Here is a 21,502-nt window from a genome sequence, read left to right as displayed (position 1 = left end):
AGAGAAAACTAAGTCAGTCTTTAATCACTCACCACAAGATCGTCCCAAGCAAAACTCTAGTGTTCAGAGAGACCCTCCAGTTCTGCTTCCTAAGCTGAACTATTCTGAACTCCCTCTTCTGAGAGAGAGATCCCAGCTCTCAGCTTCTGACCTCCTTTTAAAGAGAATTTTATCCTATGTCACCTCCCCTAAGTTTTCAAATCTACCAATCACAGTAGACATTTTCCAGCCCCAAGGCCTCCTCCAAGATGAGGGGCCTCCTTGGAGGCTGGTGCCTTCAGAAAGGTCAAGGGAAGGGGGAGTCAGCCTTATCATTCACCAGGTGGTTGCCTAAGGGAAGCAGGCTGAGGTTCCACGCTAGAGCTCCAAGTTCTCTTCCAACACCAAGACCACAAAAATACCCTCTGACAGGAAGTGACCAGAAATATAAAGGCAGTTCCTTACTTCCTGCATCTCACATGTACCAATGGTGACTTAAACTTGGCTTAGAACAGCCCAGGGGGTCAGCCAGTTGTTTCCGATTTGTCACTTGCTAGCACATGCAAGTCACAAACCATCCTCCCCTATAGTTAATTTTTCAGTAGGGGTGTATACATTCCTGGTTGCTAGAATTCTAAAGACTAAGCAGGGTGGAGTAAATCTAAAATTCACAATTGAAAAGGCTAACAGGTTGAAGAAAGATAATCGGGAAGTAGGATATACCAGTATGGCAATAATAATCACTGGATATCCCCTACTTCCTCTTATCTCAGAATCTGACAGAAGCCATTCTTGGGATTTTTAGCAACTACTAATATTTTGAATTATTGATAGATATTTGATACTCCTAGGGATTTTTTTTTAGTTGACATTTTTGAAAGAGTTTTACAAATTACTTTTCCTACGTTATTTAATGATTCTCATAACAGTTCTTTGATATAGGTACAATAGATGTTACTATTGCCATTTTAGAAATGAAGAACCATGGCTCAGACTGGCTAAGGGATTTACCCCGGGTCAGATAGTAAGTAACAGACATAGGATTTGAAATTAGGTCTCTGCTAATGCTGAACCTGATATTTCTTGTCACTGTATTATATGGTATTATCCTGCCACTATTAGCATTATAAAGTACCTTAGTTGATTACTACCAGTCTACAATTATCTATCTCAGTTGGTCATGTCAAAAATAGGACTTGGATGTTATGGAGACTTTCGGTTAAGATGGCGGCATAGAAGCAGCGAAAGTTCAGACCTCTGAAACCTTCCTTACCGATCGCAAACAGAGTGCTCCTAGGACACCGAAATTCAAGCTGAACAACAGGATAGACCTGGGGAACCCTTCTCCTGGACCTGGATCAAAAGGTACCGCACCCCAAAAGCCAGAACCCTAGATCACTCGGATCTAAGGGGTAGGCAGAAGGAAGGTCCCAGGACCCACCTCACCCCCAACCCAGAGTGCTGAGACCACGGCAGCAGCGGGAACCTCAGGGCTCTGAGGACTCACCTTGAAACCAACCTGAGCCAGTCTCCAGGGCGCCCAACACAGACAGCAGGGAAACATAGAGAGAAGGGGAAAGCCTGTAGCCCCCTGGCTGGGTCCTTCCATCTGAGTCTCAAGGGAGGTCCCACCTTTAGGGCACCAGCTGAACCCAATCCCATCAGGAGCCCTCAGAGCTACTGAAAGGACAGAAAACTCAGGGCTGGCAAATGGGTTGCTCTGAAGAGCCTACCTTGAAAGTAACCCGGGCCAGTCTCCGGGCATTCAACACAGACTGTGGAGGAGGAGGTTGTGTTTTTTTTTCTTCCTTTTTTTGGCTTGGGGATCATTCAACCCACACCACCTGAACCTAATCCGCATCAGGAGCCCTCAGAGATTCTGAAAGAACAAAAACCTCAGTGCCGGTGAAGGCCTTACCTTGAAAACAACCTAGGCCAGTCAACACAGATTGTGGAGGAGGAGGTTTTTTGCTTCAGGGCTCATTTGGCCCAAACCAGCTGAACCTAATCCCATCAGGAGCCCTCAGAGCCCAGGGAGGCCACGCACCTCCCCCCTTAGAGAGCAGGATCTTCTGAAAAAACAGAAACCTAGAGGCGAAGTCAAGATGACAGCCTAGAAGGAGCATAGACCTGGAATCCTGGCCAGAGCTTTGGAGATCCTCCATATTTGTTCTAGCTGTCCAGGAAGTTTAAAACTCAGAGTAAACCCAGCCCAACTAAGCTGAACTCAATCTCATCAAAAGTCTCCAGAACGCAGGGAAGCCCAGGGTCCCCATCCATCCTCATTGATTGCTGGACTTTAAGCCAATCAAAAGCCTCCAGAGGACAGGAAAGCTCAAACCCCCAACAACCCTCCCCCAGAGATTACACCAAGAGATCTTCTGTTAAAGCTCCAAGAGGGGAGACTGATAGAAGTCCCCAAAAAAAACAAAAAAATGAGAGGAACAAGAGCACAGACAAATACGGGGAGTAAAGAAGGGGTGAATTTGAACAAACAACAGAAACAGAAGAAAGAAACTACAACAGACAGCTACTACTCACCAAATGGAAAAGAAGGGGAGAGATCAGCAAATGATAAACCAGAAATCCCAGCTAATTGGATACAGGCTATGGAAGAACTCAAAACACAACTAAGAGAGGCTGAAGACAATTGGGAAAAGAATTTAAAAATTAAGATAAGTCATCTGGAAACAGAGGCACTTGAACTAAAACAAGAAAATAGTATCCTGAAAGCCAAAATCATCCAGCTGGAAAATGAGGCAAAGGAGATGAAAGACGAGGTAAAGAGGATGAAAGACGATCTTCACCGAAAATCAGACCAGAAGGAAAAAGACGACCAAAAAGTCAGAGATGAAATCCAATCTTTAAGAACCAGAGTAAAACAACTAGAATCAAGTGACCTCACAAGGCAGCAGGACACTATAAAACAAAACAAAAAGAATGAAAAAATTGAGGAAAATATGAAGCATCTCATTCACAAAACAGACGATTTAGAAAATCGTTCAAGAAGAGACAATTTAAGAATAATTGGACTACCAGAAGACCAGGACAAAAGAAAAAGCCTGGACATAATACAGGAAATTATCCAGGAAAATTGTCCTGAGATCCTAGAACAAGAAGGGAAAGTGGAGATTGAAAGAATCCACAGATCAGCCCCTGTATTTAATCTCCAACTGACAACACCAAGAAATGTTATAGCCAAATTCAAAAACAATTAGATGAAAGAACAGATATTACAAGCTGCCAAGAAGAAGCCATTCAGATACCATGGAAATCTGTCTGCATCCACACTGAAGGACTGAAAGGCATGGAATAAGATATTCTGGAAAGCAAGGGAACTAGGCCTACAGCCAAGAATAAAATACCCATCAAAACTGACTATATTCTTACAGGGGAAAGTATGGTCATTTAACACAACAGAAGAGTTCCAAGCATTCATAAATAAAAGACCAGACCTGAACAGAAAATTTGAAGTCCAACCACAGAACTCAAGAGAATTATCAAAAGGTAATTAAAAAAGGGGAAAAAACAACAACAACAACAACAAAATTTTAAGAGACTCAATAAGTTAAAATGATATGTATCCCTATAAGAAAAGAGGTCATTGGCAACTCTTAAAAACTGTTGCTATCACCTGAGCAGCTAGAAGAACTACACTCAGAGGGAACAGTGACAAACTGTATAGGATGAAAGGACAAGACATAAATAGATATATAGATATATGCTTGCATAAATACATATACATGTGTATGTGTGTATATATATATATATATATATATATATATATATATACATGACTAAAGCTAAAAAAGAAAAGAGGTTATGACCAAAAGAAATGGGAAAAGAAACAAATGGGGGTAAATTTATATGTCACAAAGAAGCTCATGGCAGGAGGGGGGAGAACATCGATACACTGGAAGGGTAAAGAGGTTGGAGATAGGAAATACTCAACTCTTACATACTTTGAAACTGACCCAAAGAGGGAAGAACAACCCAATCTATTGGGGAGAGAATAGATTTGCGCCCTATAGGGGAGTAGAAGGGTAACAAACAGACCGGTGGGGAGGGAAGTAGTACAAGGGAGGGAGAGGGTGTGGGGGGAAATTTTAAAAAGACTACTGGGGAAAATAAGGGAGGGAATAAGAAGGGAGGGGGGTAGAAAGGGAAGTACGAGGGGGACTGATTTAAAGTAAATCACTGGACTAAAAGGTAGAGCTGAAGAAGAAAGGTTAGAATTAGGGGAAGGATATCAAAATGCCAGGGAGTCCACAAATGACAGTCATAACTTTGAACGTGAATGAGATGAACTCACCCATAAAACATAGACGAATAGCAGAATGGATTAGAATCCAAAACCCTACCATATGTTGTCTTCAAGAAACACACATGAGGCGAGTAGACACCCACAAGGTCAGAATTAAAGGATGGAATAAGACCTTCTGGGCCTCAACTGACAGAAAGAAGGCAGGAGTGGAAATCATGATATCTGATAAAGCCAAAGCAAAAATAAACCTGATCAAAAGGGATAGGGAAGGTAATTATATTTTGTTAAAAGGGACTTTAGATAATGAGGAAATATCACTAATCAACATGTATGCACCAAATAATATAGCACCCAAATTTCTAATGGAGAAACTAGGAGAATTGAAGGAAGAAATAGACAGTAAAATCATATTAGTGGGAGACTTGAACCAATCATTATCAAATTTAGATAAATCAAATAAAAAAAATAAATAAGAAAGAGGTAAAAGAAGTGAATGAAATCTTAGAAAAATTAGAATTAATAGACATATGGAGAAAAATAAATAGGGATAAAAAGGAATACACCTTCTTCTCAGCACCACATGGCACATTCACAAAGATTGACCATACATTAGGTCACAGAAACATGGCACACAAATGCCGAAAAGCAGAAATAATAAATGCAGCCTTTTCAGACCACAAGGCAATAAAAATAATGATCAGTAATGGTACATGGAAAACCAAATCAAAAACTAATTGGAAATTAAACAATATGATACTCCAAAATCGTTTAGTTAGAGAAGAAATCATAGAAACAAATAATAATTTCATCGAGGAAAATGACAGTGGCGAGACATCCTTTCAAACCTTTTGGGATACAGCCAAAGAGGTAATCAGAGGTAAATTCATATCCTTGAGTGCATATATTAACAAACTAGGGAGAGCAGAGATCAATCAATAGGAAATGCAAATAAAAAAACTCGAAAGCGACCAAATTAAAAACCCCAGCAGAAAACCAAACTAGGAATCCTAAAAATTAAGGGAGAATTTAATAAAATCAAAAGTGATAGAACTATTGATTTAATAAATTAGACAAGAAGCTGGTACTTTGAAAAAACAAACAAAATAGACAAAGTACTAGTCAATCTAATTTAAAAAAGGAAGGAAGAAAAGCAAATTAACAGTATCAAAGATGAAAAGGGGGACATCATCTCTGATGAAGAGGAAATTAAGGCAATCATTAAAAATTACTTTGCCCAATTATATGGCAATAAATACACCAATTTAGGTGATATGGATGAATATATACAAAAATACAAACTGCCTAGACTAACAGAAGAAGAAATAGAATTCTTAAATAATCCCATATCAGAAAATGAAATCCAACAAGCCATCAAAGAACTTCCTAAGAAAAAATCCCCAGGGCCTGATGGATTCACCAGTGAATTCTATCAAACATTCAGAGAACAGTTAATCCCAATACTATACAAACTATTTGACATAATAAGCAAAGAGGGAGTTCTACCAAACTCCTTTCATGACACAAACATGGTACTGATTCCAAAACCAGGCATGTCAAAAACAGAGAAAGAAAACTATAGACCAATCTCCCTAATGAATATAGATGCAAAAATCTTAAATGGGATACTAGCAAAAAGACTCTAGGAAGTGATCAGAAGGGTCATCCATCATGATCAAGTAGGATTTATACCAGGGATGCAGGGCTGGTTCAATATTAGGAAAACCATCCACATAATTGACCACATCAACAAGCAAACCAACAAGAATCACATGATTATCTCAATAGACGCAGAAAAAGCATTTGATAAAATACAACAACCATTCCTATTAAAAACACTAGAAAGCATAGGAAAAGAAGGGTCGTTCCTAAAAATAATAAACAGTATATATCTAAAACCATCAGCTAATATCATCTGCAATGGGGATAAACTAGATGCATTCCCAATAAGATCAGGAGTGAAACAAGGATGCCCATTATCACCTCTACTATTTGACATTGTACTAGAAACACTAGCAGTAGCAATTAGAGAAGAAAAAGAAATTGAAGGCATCAAAATAGACAAGGAGGAGACTAAGTTATCACTCTTTGCGGATGACATGATGGTCTACTTAAAGAATCCTAGAGATTCAACCAAAAAGCTAATTGAAATAATCAACAACTTTAGCAAAGTTGCAAGATACAAAATAAACCCACATAAGTCATCAGCATTTCTATATATCTCCAACACAGCTCAGCAGCAAGAACTAGAAAGAGAAATCCCATTCAAAATCACCTTAGACAAAATAAAATACCTAGGAATCTACCTCCCAAGACAAACACAGGAACTATATGAACACAACTACAAAACACTCGCCACACAACTAAAACTAGACATGAGCAATTGGAAAAACATTAACTGCTCATGGATAGGATGAGCCAATATAATAAAAATGACCATCCTACCCAAACTTATTTATCTATTTAGTGCCATACCCATGGAACTTCCAAAAAATTTCTTTACTGATTTAGAAAAAAACATAACAAAGTTCTTATGGTGGCCCAAAATTGGAAAACAAGGGGATGCCCATCAATTGGGGAATGGTTGAACAAATTGTGGTATATGTTGGTGATGGAATACTATTGTGCAAAAAGGAATAATAAAGTGGAGGAATTCCATGGAGACTGGAACAACCTCCAGGAAGTGATGCAGAGCGAGAGGAGCAGAACCAGGAGAACATTGTACACAGAGACAAACACACTGTGGTATAATTGAATGTAATGGACTTCTCCATTAGTGGCGGTGTAATGTCCCTGAACAATCTGCAGGGATCTAGGAGAAAAAACACTATCCATAAGCAGAGGACAAACTGTGGGAGTAGAAACACTGAGAAAAGCAACTGCCTGACTACAGCAGTTGAGGGGACATGACAGAGGAGAGACTCTAAAAGAACACTCTAATGCAAATATTAACAACATGGCAATGGGTTCGAAGCAAGAACACATGTGATACCCAGTGGAATCACGCGTTGGTACGGGGGGTAGGGGGGAGGAAAAGAAAATGATCTTTGTCTTTAATGAATAATGCATGGAAATGATTAAATAAAATACTATAAAATTAAAAAAAAAAACCATAACAGAGTTCATTTGGAATAACAAAAGATCAAGGATATCCAGGGAAATAATAAAAAAAATAACACAAATGAGGGGGGCCTTGCAGTCCCAGACCTCAAACTATATTACAAAGCAGCAGTCATCAAAACAATTTGTTACTGGCCAAGAGACAGAAAGGATCAGTGGAATAGACTGGGAGCAAGTGAACTCAGCAAGGCAGTATACGATAAACCCAAAGATCCCAGGTTCTGGGACAAAAATCCAGTATTCGATAAAAACTGCAGGGAAATTGGAAGACAGTGTGGGAGAGATTAGGAATTGATCAACACCTCACACCCTACACCAAGATAAATTCAAAATGGATGAATGACTTAAACATAAAGAAGGAAACCATCAGTAAATTGGGTAAACACAGAATAGTATACATGTCAGACCTTTGGGAGGGGAAAGACTTTAAAACCAAGCAAGACATAGAAAGAATCACAAAATGTAACATAAATAATTTTGACTACATCAAATTAAAAAGCTTTTGTACAAACAACACCAATGTAACTAAAATCAGAAGGAAAACAACAAATTGGGAAAAAATCTTCATAAAAACCTCTGACAAAGTTTTATTTACTCAAATTTATAAAGAGCTAAATCAATTATACAAAAAAACCAAGCCATTCTCCAATTGATAAATGGGCAAGGGACATGGATAGGCAGTTTTCAGATAAAGAAATCAAAACTATTAATAAGCACATGAAAACGTGTTCTAAATCTCTTATAATCAGAGAGATGCAAATCAAAACAACTCTGAGGTATCACCTCACACCTAGCAGAGTGGCTAACATGATAGCAAAGGAAAGTAATGAATGCTGGAGGCGATGTGGCAAAGTAGGGACATTAATTCATTGCTGGTGGAGTTGTGAATTGATCCAACCATTCTGGAGGGCAATTTGGAACTATGCCCAAAGGGCGATAAAAGAATGTCTACCCTTTGATCCAGCCATAGCACTGCTGGGTCTGTACCCCAAAGAGATAATGGAGAAAAAGACTTGTACAAGAATATTCATAGCTGCGCTCTTTGTGGTGGCCAAAAATTGGAAAACGAGGGGATGCCCACCAATTGGGGAATGGCTGAACAAATTGTGGTATATGTTGGTGATGGAATACTATTGTGCAAAAAGGAATAATAAAGTGGAGGAATTCCATGGAGACTGGAATGACCTCCAGGAAGTGATGCAGAGCGAGAGGAGCAGAACCAGGAGAACATTGTACACAGAGACTAATACACTGTGGTATAATCTAACGTAATGGACTTCTCCATTAGTGACGGTGTAATGTCTCTGAACAATCTGCAGGGATCTAGGAGAAAAAACACTATCCATAAGCAGAGGACAAACTGTGGGAGTAGAAACACCAAGGAAAAGCAACTGCCTGAGCACAGTGGCTGAGGGGACAGGTCAGAGGAGAGACTCTAAAAGAACACTCTAATGCAAATATTAACAACATGGCAATGGGTTCGAATCAAGAACACATGTGATACCCAGTGGAATCACGTGTCGGCTACGGGGGGTGGGGGAGAGGAAAAGAAAATGATCTTTCTCTTCAATGAATAATGCATCGAAATGATCAAATAAAATATTATAAAATTTAAAAAATAGGACTTCAGCATATTTTAACATCACATAAGTTGGAAATGGTTTATCATTTGTAAAAAAATGTTTGATTACTTGTTTTGACCCCTGATAATTATCCTGATCATTTGCCATTCGGTCATCAATATCACAATGTTTTATGCCTTAAGATCTGAAAATCTGAAAGGTAATGTTAGTACTTTTTATCTGAAATACTGCATTTTTAAAGAACCGTTTCCTTCCATCTTAGAGAAGAATGGAAAGGACTAGGCAGTGAGGGTTAAGGGACTTGTCTAGGGTCACAAAACTACAGGTGCCTGAGGCCATATTTGAACCTAGGACCTCCTGTCTCTAGACCTGACTCGAATTCACTAAGACACCTAGCAGCCCCTACTAATACACTGAAGAATACTTTGTTTATATATTTAAACAGAATTTTATAAGATTATTTAATAATCCATGATGGAAAAAAGTTTGAGATTAGTTTGAGGTTTTTATTAGGATGTTAGCTTTAAAATACTTCAATATTAGAGAAATCCTACCTGATATACTTTCTCTACTTATGTGACTCATCCAGTCCCATCATAAATCCATAAAAGGAGTCTACACACAAAGGCTAACTTCCCCCAGATTCTTTAAATTTGTGCATACCAATATAGCATATGGACTGTCCCATCTTTTATCCCTTAGTCTTGCTATATGGCCAGTTCACATCCTTTTCTGATCATAAATCTCCTGAATGGTGTTATTTAAAAGCCTCTTCTGGGGATAGATCAACATTGTCAGTATGTCACATTCTTGTGCTGACAATTCAATCTCCTGGTTGCCCTTTGCCTTATGTGCAGTTCTTATTGTTTGAAAATTGCGATGCACCATGATTTTGCCCCACAGAGATAGAATTTTATTTTGGGGAGCAACTTGGAATCATTACAATCTCAAATTACATTTACTTTAAAATTATACCTTTAATATGGTTTAGGGAAAGTTTTTAAATTTGCTTACTTTTTTGTCAGAAAATCTTGAAAATGTTTCAGTTTGCCAGAAGTTTAGACATTGCTCATTTTATATAAAGTAGTTATTTGAGGAAGATTTAATATAGGAAGATTTTACTACTTGATGCAAATTTTGCATTGTAAAGATTTTGTTTTTCAGAATGAACTACAACAAGAAAGACAACAGCATGAAGCATTGCTTGCTGCCATGAGGGAAAATGAGAAGTTCAAAGTGGACAAAATGGCCCAAGACTTAGAAATAAAATGGACTGAAAATCTTAGGTGCCTTTTCTTTTACATTTAAATAATTTTACATCATTAACATAAAAATTATTAAGACATGGTAAATTTTTTCACATATTATTAGCTTCTTAATGTTTATTTATAAGCCTTTGGCAAACATTGCATTTGTAGAGACTAAAGCATGTGAGTGAGTAGGATGTGCTACTAAGTATATAATTCCTGCAGGGTACTATAAGTATTCCAGCATACTGTATCATTTTAAACACAGACTTGCATTTTTTTCCCAGATTTGACTTATGTTTTAAAATCAGAGTCTAGTTGTTAGTGGAGATAAGATATAAATAATGTGAAAATTAGGAAAAGGATAGCAAAGTGACAAAGATAGAAAAAAGTGATCAAAAGGAGTAAAGCATGTTTATTAGAACCAAAATGTTAAAAATAATCACAGTAAATATTTTTGAATTATAATTTTATCTCATTATTCAGTGTATATGGGTGTGTGATTTTTTTTTTTTGGTACAGATTTCATTTTATTGGTGAGGGCCTATATTTAGGATGTCATGTACAGACCAATATAGTAAGCCACAGCTTTGGTGGTAACAGTTTTTCTCTTCTCTTGCTAATTTATAAACAATTTCTTTAGTGCTATATTTCTTGATAAGTCATAGCTTGAGTATTAATAGTTGCCGTACCCTACAATTCTCTAGAGGAGAAGACATTTAGATCCTCAGAGGTAAGGAGTATTCATCTATTGGGTAGGATATGTATGCCTTTATTTGTTGATTGCCTTCCACTTCATCTCCTTTATTCCAAATGGAAATACAAGCCTCTTCTTTAAACTTTTGTCATTCTTTTATCCACAGCAATGGTCTACATGGTAACTGAATATTAAAAAATAGTATAGCTACATGATTTTCTTTTACTTTTTAATTAATAATACCTTCCTTGAACCAAAAGCCTTTAATGATTACTAATGAGGCATCCCTGCTAGTGAGTGTATGTGTGTGTATGTGTATTTGTAACACAATAAACTCTGCCAATTATAACTTTTGCCAACAACCTTTAGCTTTCTTTCCTCCCTTTTTGTCTTTCCCCTCTGCCAATTTTGAGGGAGCAATGTCCATGCTTTCTCCAAATCCTTTTTTCTTCCACTACTGGCCTTGAAGAAGTCATATCTTACCACTTCTTAATATTCTTTTGAACTTAGTTCATCTTTTTCTTATTTTACCACAATTATATTCCACTGCTATTCTCTTACTTATCTTCTTTGGCTGGTAAATGCATTTAGGTCAATTGGATGCCAGACTTTTCTGCTCACCATTTTCCCATTAGTCTTATAACATATTGCAATACTTTGGACAATAGTAGCATGGTGATTGGTCTAATAAAAATGCTGAGACTGAAGGTCTGATGTCTATTTTCTGCACCTCCACAGATTCATTTTGTGACATATATAAGTTTTTCTGATTGTTTTCTTTTTGAAATGGGCACATTGATGATTGTACTTTTGAAAATAGTAATTCCATTTGCCAAGTACTTTGTATTCATCTATTCAGTTGCTAAATAATTTGTCTTATTTTTAGGCAAGAGTGTGCTAAGCTTCGAGAAGAGTTAAGACTTCAACATGAAGAGGATAAAAAGTCAGCAATGACTCAACTTTTGCAGTTAAAAGAGCGGGAAAAAAATGCTGCCAGGGATGGTTGGCAAAAGAAGGTAGAAGATCTCTTAGATCAGGTAATTAATGTGGATAATTAACAATAGTAAACATGGATTGGTATTTATTTATTTCTTGTTCCATTTTTTTCTTGGAAATTTTTCAAAAGGTAGAGTCATGTTTATTGTATACCCAATTATATATGTTCTTTACATATGAACATGCCTATTCAGTTTGCCAAATTTGCCTTAGCTTGAGTGGCTACAAGAGCTTCCCTTTCCCTCCCAGTCTTTATCTAGTTTTTTCATCCTTTCCCTCTAACCCTAGAAACCACAGATATTACTGCTCCTTGGAATCTCTCATTCCTCTTCCTGATTCACTTTAGTGACACCCCATGTCAGAGACAAAACTGATAGTAACTAGTAGAAAAAGAAGGGTAAAAAAAAGACAAAACTTCACCTTCTCTGGTGAAGGCCTTTTACTCCCTCATCTTCCACTTACTGGTCTCTTCCAGCTCCTCTATGGAAGTGCCTGGAAATTTAATGTCTGGGTGTTCATCTGAAATGTTGATACATTTTATTTTGGTTGAGTTCCAAGTTGTTGTTTTTTTAGATTAAGTTTCCCATTGATAATCTGACAGTGTTTATAAACCTTTCTTAGAATAATGTTTTTAAATACATAAAAATAAAAAATATATAAAAAAGGAAATCAATTACACCAAAATACTAATAGCAAAATACTTTATAAAACCTGTTCTCAGAACTCGGCTTTAGTTCTTTGTAGACCCAAAGACTCATCATCCATACTTATCTTTCTCTTCCTTTTGAAATTCTAAGTGAAAAAAAGAGAAGGGGAAATGTTTATAGAAGCTTTTTTTGTACCCTACCAGTTTCCCTTTGTTAGCAGTCACTAAAGGAAAAAACTCCCCACCCCTGCAAAGTGCCTTGCTTATATTTGAGATAGGAAGGCCAGGATCAAAGGTCCTCATAGCAGGAGAAAAAACAGATACAAAAAGATGGCCCAAACCACAAAATATTTTGTTGGTTGGGCCAAGAACTTAATACCTTGGAAAAGTGTTTCTTTGATACAAAACTTTGGGTTTTAAACAAATTATTTATCAGTGTACCTTTAAAATGTAACCATTTGGCAAGTTAGGGTACAGACTACATATATGTTATCAGTACCTTGTTTATTACATATCTACTACTAGATAGAGAAGACTGTAAAATGTTAGAGACATATCTTTAGGACTTCACAATATGTAGGAACATAATTCAATACGTACTCAAACTTACTATAATTAGAGAATGGAATGGGATCTGTTGTGTTAAAAAACAGGAAGGGTACTTATTTGACAGCATAACAGGGTTTTAAGGTCATTGGATGCCATTTATACACTTGAAGAGAAAGAGTTCAATGAATATGTCTAAATGTATTAAAATATATAGCTTCCTCTCCAAAAACAACATTTATTTTCTTTTCATCAGTATCGTCTTATCCAATTTTTTCAGTACTTTCAATCTGTTGGTTAAAAGTTGCTGTGTAAACAAAAGATGGAAGTATTTTTCCTACATCTTTCTCTCTTGTTTAATGTTTATTTCTTCAGCATTTTAAGACTATAATTAATTTTTTTCACTTCAAATAATTTACATAATTTCTTTTTATTCAACTTTTAATTTATGATTTAATATTGTTATATTGCAAAACTAGTAATTAAGTAATATTGAATTCCCTAACTCATTAGTTGATTGACAAACCTTACATGTAAAACAAGCGGCACACTGCTAATAAGCTTTAGCATTGGGACCAAATAGCACCTTAATTTCTTTAAGGAATTAGCTATTGTTTTTACATTTGTTCATTTCTGTATTAAAAAGCTCTCTTACAGATAATTTTTATTTTATTTTATTTTTTAAACCCTTTCATCTTAAAATCAAATCTGTACATTGGTTCTACAGCAGGAGAATGGTAAGGGTTAGGCAATGGGGGTTAAGTGACTTGCCCAGGGTCACACAGCTGGGAAATGTCTGAGGCCATATTGGAACCTAGGACTTTCATCTCTAGGCCTGACTCTTAATCCACTGAGCCACTCAGCTGCCCCTACAGATACTTTTTAAAGAATTATGTGTAATGCTTTTTAAGAGAGCTTAAAGTCATTTTTTTGGAATTTCAAGGTTTACATAGTTACAAAAATAAGATTTATTTTAAATGGAAAATTGGGAGGCTGCTATGTAACATTTGCTTTGGTCAAGGAACATACAAATGCTTTTGGGTTTTTAGTGGGGCTTTGGAAAGTTGATAAGAATAAGGAAATAGTTATATTAAATGCTCCATTTAAAGCTGATCCTAGTGTAATTTGGCATATTATCAGTACTCTCATGTAATGTACTTATAATTGGATGTATGAAGACAAGCTTTAATAGATAAAGTAGTCATTCTTTTATCTTGCCCTCCACCATTTAGGTGGTTATGGAGGATTCATTAGTCTTTAAATAGCCTGCAAAATTTAAAGTCGTCTTTGGTATTTTAAATAACATTTTTACAATTGTCTTAAAAAAATAAGCCTTACTACCATTTCATCCATTTTCTCTAAATTGTATTTTTTTTTAGTAGGTTTATGTCCTTTCTATATTAAGATACAAATTTCTTTCTTACTTTCAAACAACTTTTCTTCAGTTGTTTGCTTTGAGTACGCTTTTTTGTTTATATATTTAAATTTTCACATGTGATAGTTCTATACAAGATTAACAAATTTTCTTAATGGTTATCATCTCTGACATAGATAGAATATCCTGTGGTCAGAATAGGCCAACACCTGATACATGGAACTCCATGATACAATGATACATTGATACATGGAACTCCAAAAGCCTAACACATTTTTTATTCATATTGTGAAATATGAGCTTATTCTATTCCAGCCTGTCAATATCTAGGATTATTCTTCATTATTTAGTTCATATTGCCCTTATCCCTGTGGCATAGCCAAACTATTGATATTCACTTAGACAACTCCTTATTTTGTAGTTAGGCATATTAATAAAGTCATATTATAATCAAGAAGCCTTAGACCCATCTGTTACAGATTGCAGTGTTACAATCACTCTTGAGCTTCAGTCTCTCAAAGGAAACACTTCTCTTCCCATCTCAGGTTTGGAGTCCCCTCTCTCAGCTTTAGTCTCTAAAAGTTCAGTGAAGCCAGCCTAGAAGTTCAGTTTCTTATCATATGATTCCCATTCCTAGCTCAGTGTAGAAGTAGAACATAGCTTAACTCACTATAGCTTTCCACATAGGATTTAGAAATTCTTTGGGATACAGCACTCTGGTTGAACAGTTCAAACTCAACAGTTTCTCCAGAGTTCTATGGCCCATGAATTCTAGAAACTGCTTTGCAGAGTGATCTGGCTCATTTGCCAATTCTTGATACTCCATCTGAAAAGAAACACTATCCAAAGATGACTATTGCACAAGGTACAATGCTGCCTGTCACAAATCTGACACTGACAAACAACAAGGGATCAATGAGGTTGTGTAGCCCCATTGGGCACCATTTCTTTCTCTTTGTTTTCTGTCTGCCTTATTCCTCAATCCCCTGTCATTACAGCATTCTCAACTGTCTTGTCCCATCTGTACCTCATTTTGGGTACATAGCTAGGAAGTACCTCTTCTAAATCACTTAAAATTCTAATTCTACATTTTTACTTTTTCATCCTTATGCTGAAATTTCTTTTCCAAGTCTTCCAAATGGATGGCCTGGGAGTATCTGAGAAAAGACTACCTCTAAAGTTAAAGTTCTTAATAAACTTTCCAGTAGCACACCAGTGCAGGGCAGTTTACAGAGGGGGCAAAATACTCTTTTTACTTCAGTCTCAGAAAATGCAAACTGCACCACAGACTAATAAGTAAAAAAGCTTTATTGCTTTCTAGGATAATCTAACCCCTCACATTAATTAATAAAATGAGAAAAGGTTTTCCTATGAGGGAAATATATATTATCAGTCAGTAACCATTATATGATAATATGGACTGGGAATGGTACAGAATCAAATAGTTTGTTCTTTTTTTGGCTTCTAATTTCATAATCCCTCCTCTTATCTCTTTCAGGAATAGAATAACTGAATATTTGGCCATAATATAGAAATTATGTTTCTCTCTCTTTTGAAATGATGACTATTGGCCATGTAGTGAATATGTTTGATGTCAAGTTAACAAGAATGTAAAGAGTGTGTGTGTGTGTGTGTGTGTGTGTGTGTGTGTGTGTGTGTGTGTGTGTGTGTGTTTGTTTGTTTTGGGTGGGGTAAGTGGGAGCAGGTACCATGGCACAAGGTTTGCATCTATGATTTCATCAGTGTGAGGAATTTCCTGTGAAGAAACTTCTGCCAAAGCAGGTGGCAACCATTATGTGACCTAAGGTCTTAGTTGCCTAAGGTACTGAGAGATGAAGAGATTTGCCTAAGATCCTCTAATTTCTCTGTGTTTTAGAGGGGGGAATCGGGCTCAGGTTTCCCTGTTGCCAGGGCCACACTATGCACTATTATATATTATTCAACCACATTGTGCACTATTTATAGAGTACCTCTGTAAAAGGTTTGCTAAATTGGAAGTTCTTTACATACACAGGAACCTTTCCTATTTGGCCAGCTCTCTAGGTTAACATGTTTCAGTTCCTATGATTGGAACCAGTTCCTAGATTTCTGATCCTATGCTATTGATCCCCACTTTTGCCTACATGCGATCTCAAGATCCATCATAGCCCTTAAGCCTTCTACCTCAAGTCCTGGCCGTGCTCCAAGACATTAATTGACCCAACATAATATGGTATACATACTAGGCACTTCAGAAATATTTCACTGAAACGAATTAGCTGGAGCTACCAATGCTGTCTGGACCTCAGTGCACATACAGCTGGGATGTCACAGATTAGATAGCATTGAACAGAAATGTGTCTATAGCAAGTAGATTAGAAAATGCTATATTATCCCGATTTCCAAGTTTTGGAATTGGTTCTGGTCCCAGGTGGTGCAAATATGGGAGATCCTACTGTGTTTTTACATTTTTATTTTTCTGGCCTTTTGAATACAACAGGCAAGAAATAATGTACTTACTTTCTTCTACCTATAAATTTAAAACTCTGTGAAAATTTTTTGGACCATCCTAGATTATTTTGCTATCTAAAAAGAGTCAGAGAAAAATCACAGGTAATTCATTGTCTTGAAATCATCTGTTTGTACTTTGTAAAATCTTCCTTTCATAAGCTTTTATTTCCACTCTGTTTTGACTTTTTTGTTTTTCTCTTAACATTTCATGGTGTTTTTTTCTATTCAATAATTTAATTATAAGGCATTTTTTACTCATTTACGTTCATTTACATAACTGTAAGTTAGAGAAATATATCCATTTGTGTCTCTATCTTTAAAAATCTTATAGATTTTTCTATAGTAAAATATTTTCTAGTATGAATTATAAAATACCAATGCCTGTGATTATTATATTGTATCAGTGATGTGGCAAACATTTCTTTGTCAAAACACATACTTTTTCACGAATTTGATTTTGATCTCTCTTGATTCATTCAACCAGAAATATGAAAGTATTTAAGTTCTTATAACACAGCCTGAATAGTCATCCTTTAGGATGTGCAGAGGAAAATTGTGTTACCATTTTGGTATCAGAGAACAAGATAGATTTTGAGGAGACAGCATTATAGATCAGTGGTTAATACTGTAACCTAGGAAACCCTGGTGGGCTGCAGAATTTTTGTCTTTCAAAGAATATTTTGCCTCACAAAATATATATTAATATTTTTCAAATATATTTAGGTGTTGTGTTTAATGAAATGTAAATTTATTTTAAAACATGGAATTGGTGATAACTCATTGTCAATAATTTCACAGTCAATGGGCATTAATAATGAACTATTTTATATATTTTTACTGTTAAAAAAGGGGGCCCTCATCCTTGAAAAGGTTGGAAGCCACTGAAGCACAGTGGTCCAAGTGGGGCATGGCATGATGTTTGTTGGCTGAACAAAAAGTCATAGTAGAGGGTTAGGAAATAAACTGTCCCTCATCAAGCTACCTTGTCAAATCATAGCATTTTAATTTGTTGAGACAGAATGGTAGGCAAAGAATTTGTATTTGGTATAATAGGCAATTTTGTCCTCTTTTCATTAAATTCCTGTATTACCATTGTGCTAATTAGAAAAGGCTAATTAAAATCTCTTGAAAATACTGAATAGAATTTTTTGAAGCTACTAAATTTTTCTCTCTAGTTGTGTTCGGATTAGGATATGTGATGGAGAAATATTTGTGGTTCCCAATTTTATAAAGGGCTTCAAAAATAAATCTACTTCATTGTGCTATTACTTCTCTGTAGCAACCTTAATAAGTCCCCTTACATTCAAATTTTCATCTACCACTTGGCTGGCTAAGTAGCTGTGGCCTAATCACTATCATTTCAGTTCAGACTAGAATATCAGCTTCTGATCTACTGTTGTAGATAACACATTTATCATAATCTTCTTACAGCTTTCTAACAAAAACAATTTAGTATGTCTTTATCAAGTCAAGCATTTATTAAGTGCTTACTATGTGCCAAGCACTGTGCTTAGCAATGCAGTAAAAAGAAAGGCAAAAACAATCCCTGCCCTGAAGGGGGTTATAATCTAATGAAGGCGATAGTGGTATAGAACCCTATGTACAAAAAAGTTCTATAAAATATATCGGAGATCATCTCAGAGGGAAGGAGCTAGCTCCTAAACTGAGGTTTTAACTGACACTTAATAGTCTTTTTAAAGTTATTTTTAGTGTCTATAGACTAGTTGTTTGCATGTTGACTACCCAGTTAGTCTGTGGGCTCCTAGAGAGCAGAGATTACTTTTTCCTTTCTGTGTATCTCCAGTGCTTCATAAAGTGCCTGGCACATAGTGCATGCTTAATTGAATTGACTTGAAACCAGGAAGAAGAAATGAGTAGGAAAAGAATTCTAAACATGGGAAACAGTCAATGAAACTATCTGGAGTCAGAAAATGGAGTGTTATGTGAGAGGAACAGCAATGAAACAGTGTCACTGAACCAGAGTATGGAGTAAATGACTAGAAAGAGAGGAAGGGACTAGATTATAGAGGGCTTTAAAAGCCAAAAGAGGATTTAAAAAAAAAATCCTTACCTTCTATCTTAGAATCAGTACTCTGTATTGGTTCCAAGGCAGAAGAGTGGTAAGGGCTAAGTGACTTGCCCAGAGTCATACACCTTGGAAGTATCTGAGGTCATATTTGAACCCAGGACCTCCCATCTCTAGGCCTGGCTCTCAATCCACTGAGCTACCCAGCTGTCCCAGTATTGCCTACTTTTTCTATAATGTTGTTTCACAGTTTTACCAGCAGTTTTTGTCAAATAATGAATTTTGCCAGAAACTTGGATCTTTCAGTTTTATCATATATTAGATTTACTGTGGTCTTTTTCTACTGTGTATTATGTACCTATGTAATCTATTCCATTGGTTATACATGCGCTATCATACAAAACAGATTGTAACAGATTGTTTTGATGATTGCCACTTTGTATTACAGTTTGAGATGTGGTACTGCTAGTTTATCTCTCTTAACATTTTTCCATTCATTCCCTTAATATTCTTGCTCTTTTAGCATTAGCATGATTCTTAGAACTAGCATCAGCTTTTAGCTCAGTAACAACTTCTTATGAGCCAAACTTTTCTTTGATATAAATGCTTTTTTAGAACCTTTGTCAAAACACTATTTATTTGCTTGCTTTTATCGCATGTTACCTTCCTGCCCCTAAGCAAGTCATTTAATCACTTCACTATTTCAGGTTACCCTTTAAAAACAATATAAATTGCAGAGAAGCTGCTGATAAGAGTAGAGGGAGTTTCCCTATGTATAGAATAATATCTGGTCTTCTACCACTACTCTTCTCCCCTAAAAAATCATTACTGCTTAAATCAAGAGTTGGTAGAAATGGTATACCAACAGATGCAATCTGAAATCTTAAATGGTATCAAATCAGTTTTTGTTCTAGCCCTAAATTTTAATCTACATCAAACATCATTTAGTCAGTCATGATTATTAAGCACCTGCTGTGCACTGCTAGGGATTAAGGATCCAAATATAAAAGAGAAATAGTCCTTGCCTTCAACATTCTTTTGAAGTACATCATCTGTCTTGGGGAGTAGTGGCCAAGGAAGAGAGCTATGGTCTAGGTAAATATATTTGTTGAGTTGTATTGCTACAAAATCTCTTTATATCTTTACCCTTCTCTGCTCAAAGGGCCACCACCCTAATTAGTCCCATATTATCTCTCACTGACCTGTCAAAATAACTGTCTACTTGGATTCTCCTCCTCCTATCTGTCCTCCACATCAATCTGAACATTTCAGTTTCCTACTCAATATAAACACTGGCAACTTCCCATTCTAGAATTAAACTCCTCTTTTTTGGAATTAAAAATTATTCCCTATTTGTCCCCAATCAGGCCTTCTCTGTTCCTCACACATACTTCCTTCCATCACCCATATCTCTGTATCTGCACAATTATTTCTTGTTCCTGGGATGAACTCTTCACTTACCCCATTAGAATCTCTATTTCTATTCAAAACTGGGCTCAGGTCACCTTATACAGGAAGCTTTTCCTGAACCTCCCCAGCCCCTAGTTATTAGAGCCTCACTCCAGCCTCACACAAAACCACTTCTTGTAAGTTTTGTATATACCCATATATGTACATGTTTTCTCCTTAATGAAAAACAAACTCCTTGAGAGCAGGTTTCATTTTTTTTCTTTGTATCCCTAGAGCCTAGAGCACTGTCTGACACAGTGAACACTTAAAGAATGCTTAGTTAACTGAGTTATAGCCAGTCATGGGAATTATGAGTAGAACCATCAGGCAGTAGATCCTCATGCCATTTCCAATAGCATTAATACTATTGATTTGATTATTGTTTCTTGAGGAAGAAATTAAAAAGGGTGGAGGAGATGTATATATGCCCTGCTCTCTGGTTAGATGGGATTAAACATGGTCTGGTGGTGTGGGTCAGCTGGAAATAGAGGGCTGAAGCATTGACTCATTAACTCTCCAGTCTTATCAACTCTTAGTTGTATATCCTCCCTGTTGTAGAAAACAGGAAGATCAATAGCATTCTTTTTTGGGAGGATATCTTTATAGTCTCATTTAAAATTAATGGACCTTTTACTAGTCTTTTCTATAGGGACAAGGTGGTACACAAAAATAAAAATCACTTTATTCCATTGGTTTCTTCATTTAGTTGGGGAGACGGGTAAGATTTTAGAACTAATACCCTGGTTGGCCCTTTCAGATACAGTTCTGATGCCTAATTTTAAGGTATTGCCTAGGACCATAATGAAGTTATGTTCAGGATAAGGCATAAGCCTGCCCTTCATATTTTTCATTATAAAGTTGTATTACCTATTCTGTATGGCATATCAATCTTTGTAATTTCAACTGTGTAAGTATCAGAAATGATCCAAAGTTGTTCCTCTCCAGGCCACTCCTGGGAAATTGTTAATTTTTCCAGCTGATATTCTTGTTGCTCTTATAATAAAAAATATTTTTTAAAAAACTAAACTTAAAATAAATTGACCATGCGTAGGTGAGAATATGTCATCTTCTTAAAATGTTGTAACAG

At 36.3% G+C, this 21,502-nt stretch overlaps 1 protein-coding gene across 9 annotated transcripts in view; it reads left to right on the top strand.

Moving 5' to 3' along the window:
• FAM184A (family with sequence similarity 184 member A) overlaps positions 1-21,502 on the top strand; it is a 141,482-nt gene that overhangs the window by 81,846 nt on the left and 38,134 nt on the right. For all 9 annotated transcript variants that reach the window (XR_008916653.1, XR_462902.2, XM_056818683.1 and 6 more), the window contains 2 exons: positions 10,108-10,229; positions 11,774-11,924. Coding sequence is in view for 7 of the 9 variants with exons in the window: in XM_056818683.1 (XP_056674661.1) it covers positions 10,108-10,229; positions 11,774-11,924 (273 nt within the window). In the remaining 2 variants the exon portion in view is untranslated. The remainder of the gene's footprint in view (positions 1-10,107; positions 10,230-11,773; positions 11,925-21,502) is intronic.

The sequence above is a fragment of the Monodelphis domestica genome, chromosome 2 (assembly GCF_027887165.1).
Source record: "Monodelphis domestica isolate mMonDom1 chromosome 2, mMonDom1.pri, whole genome shotgun sequence".
Classification (NCBI taxonomy): Eukaryota; Metazoa; Chordata; class Mammalia; order Didelphimorphia; family Didelphidae; genus Monodelphis; species Monodelphis domestica.
This window is presented reverse-complemented; position numbering and strand designations above follow the sequence as displayed.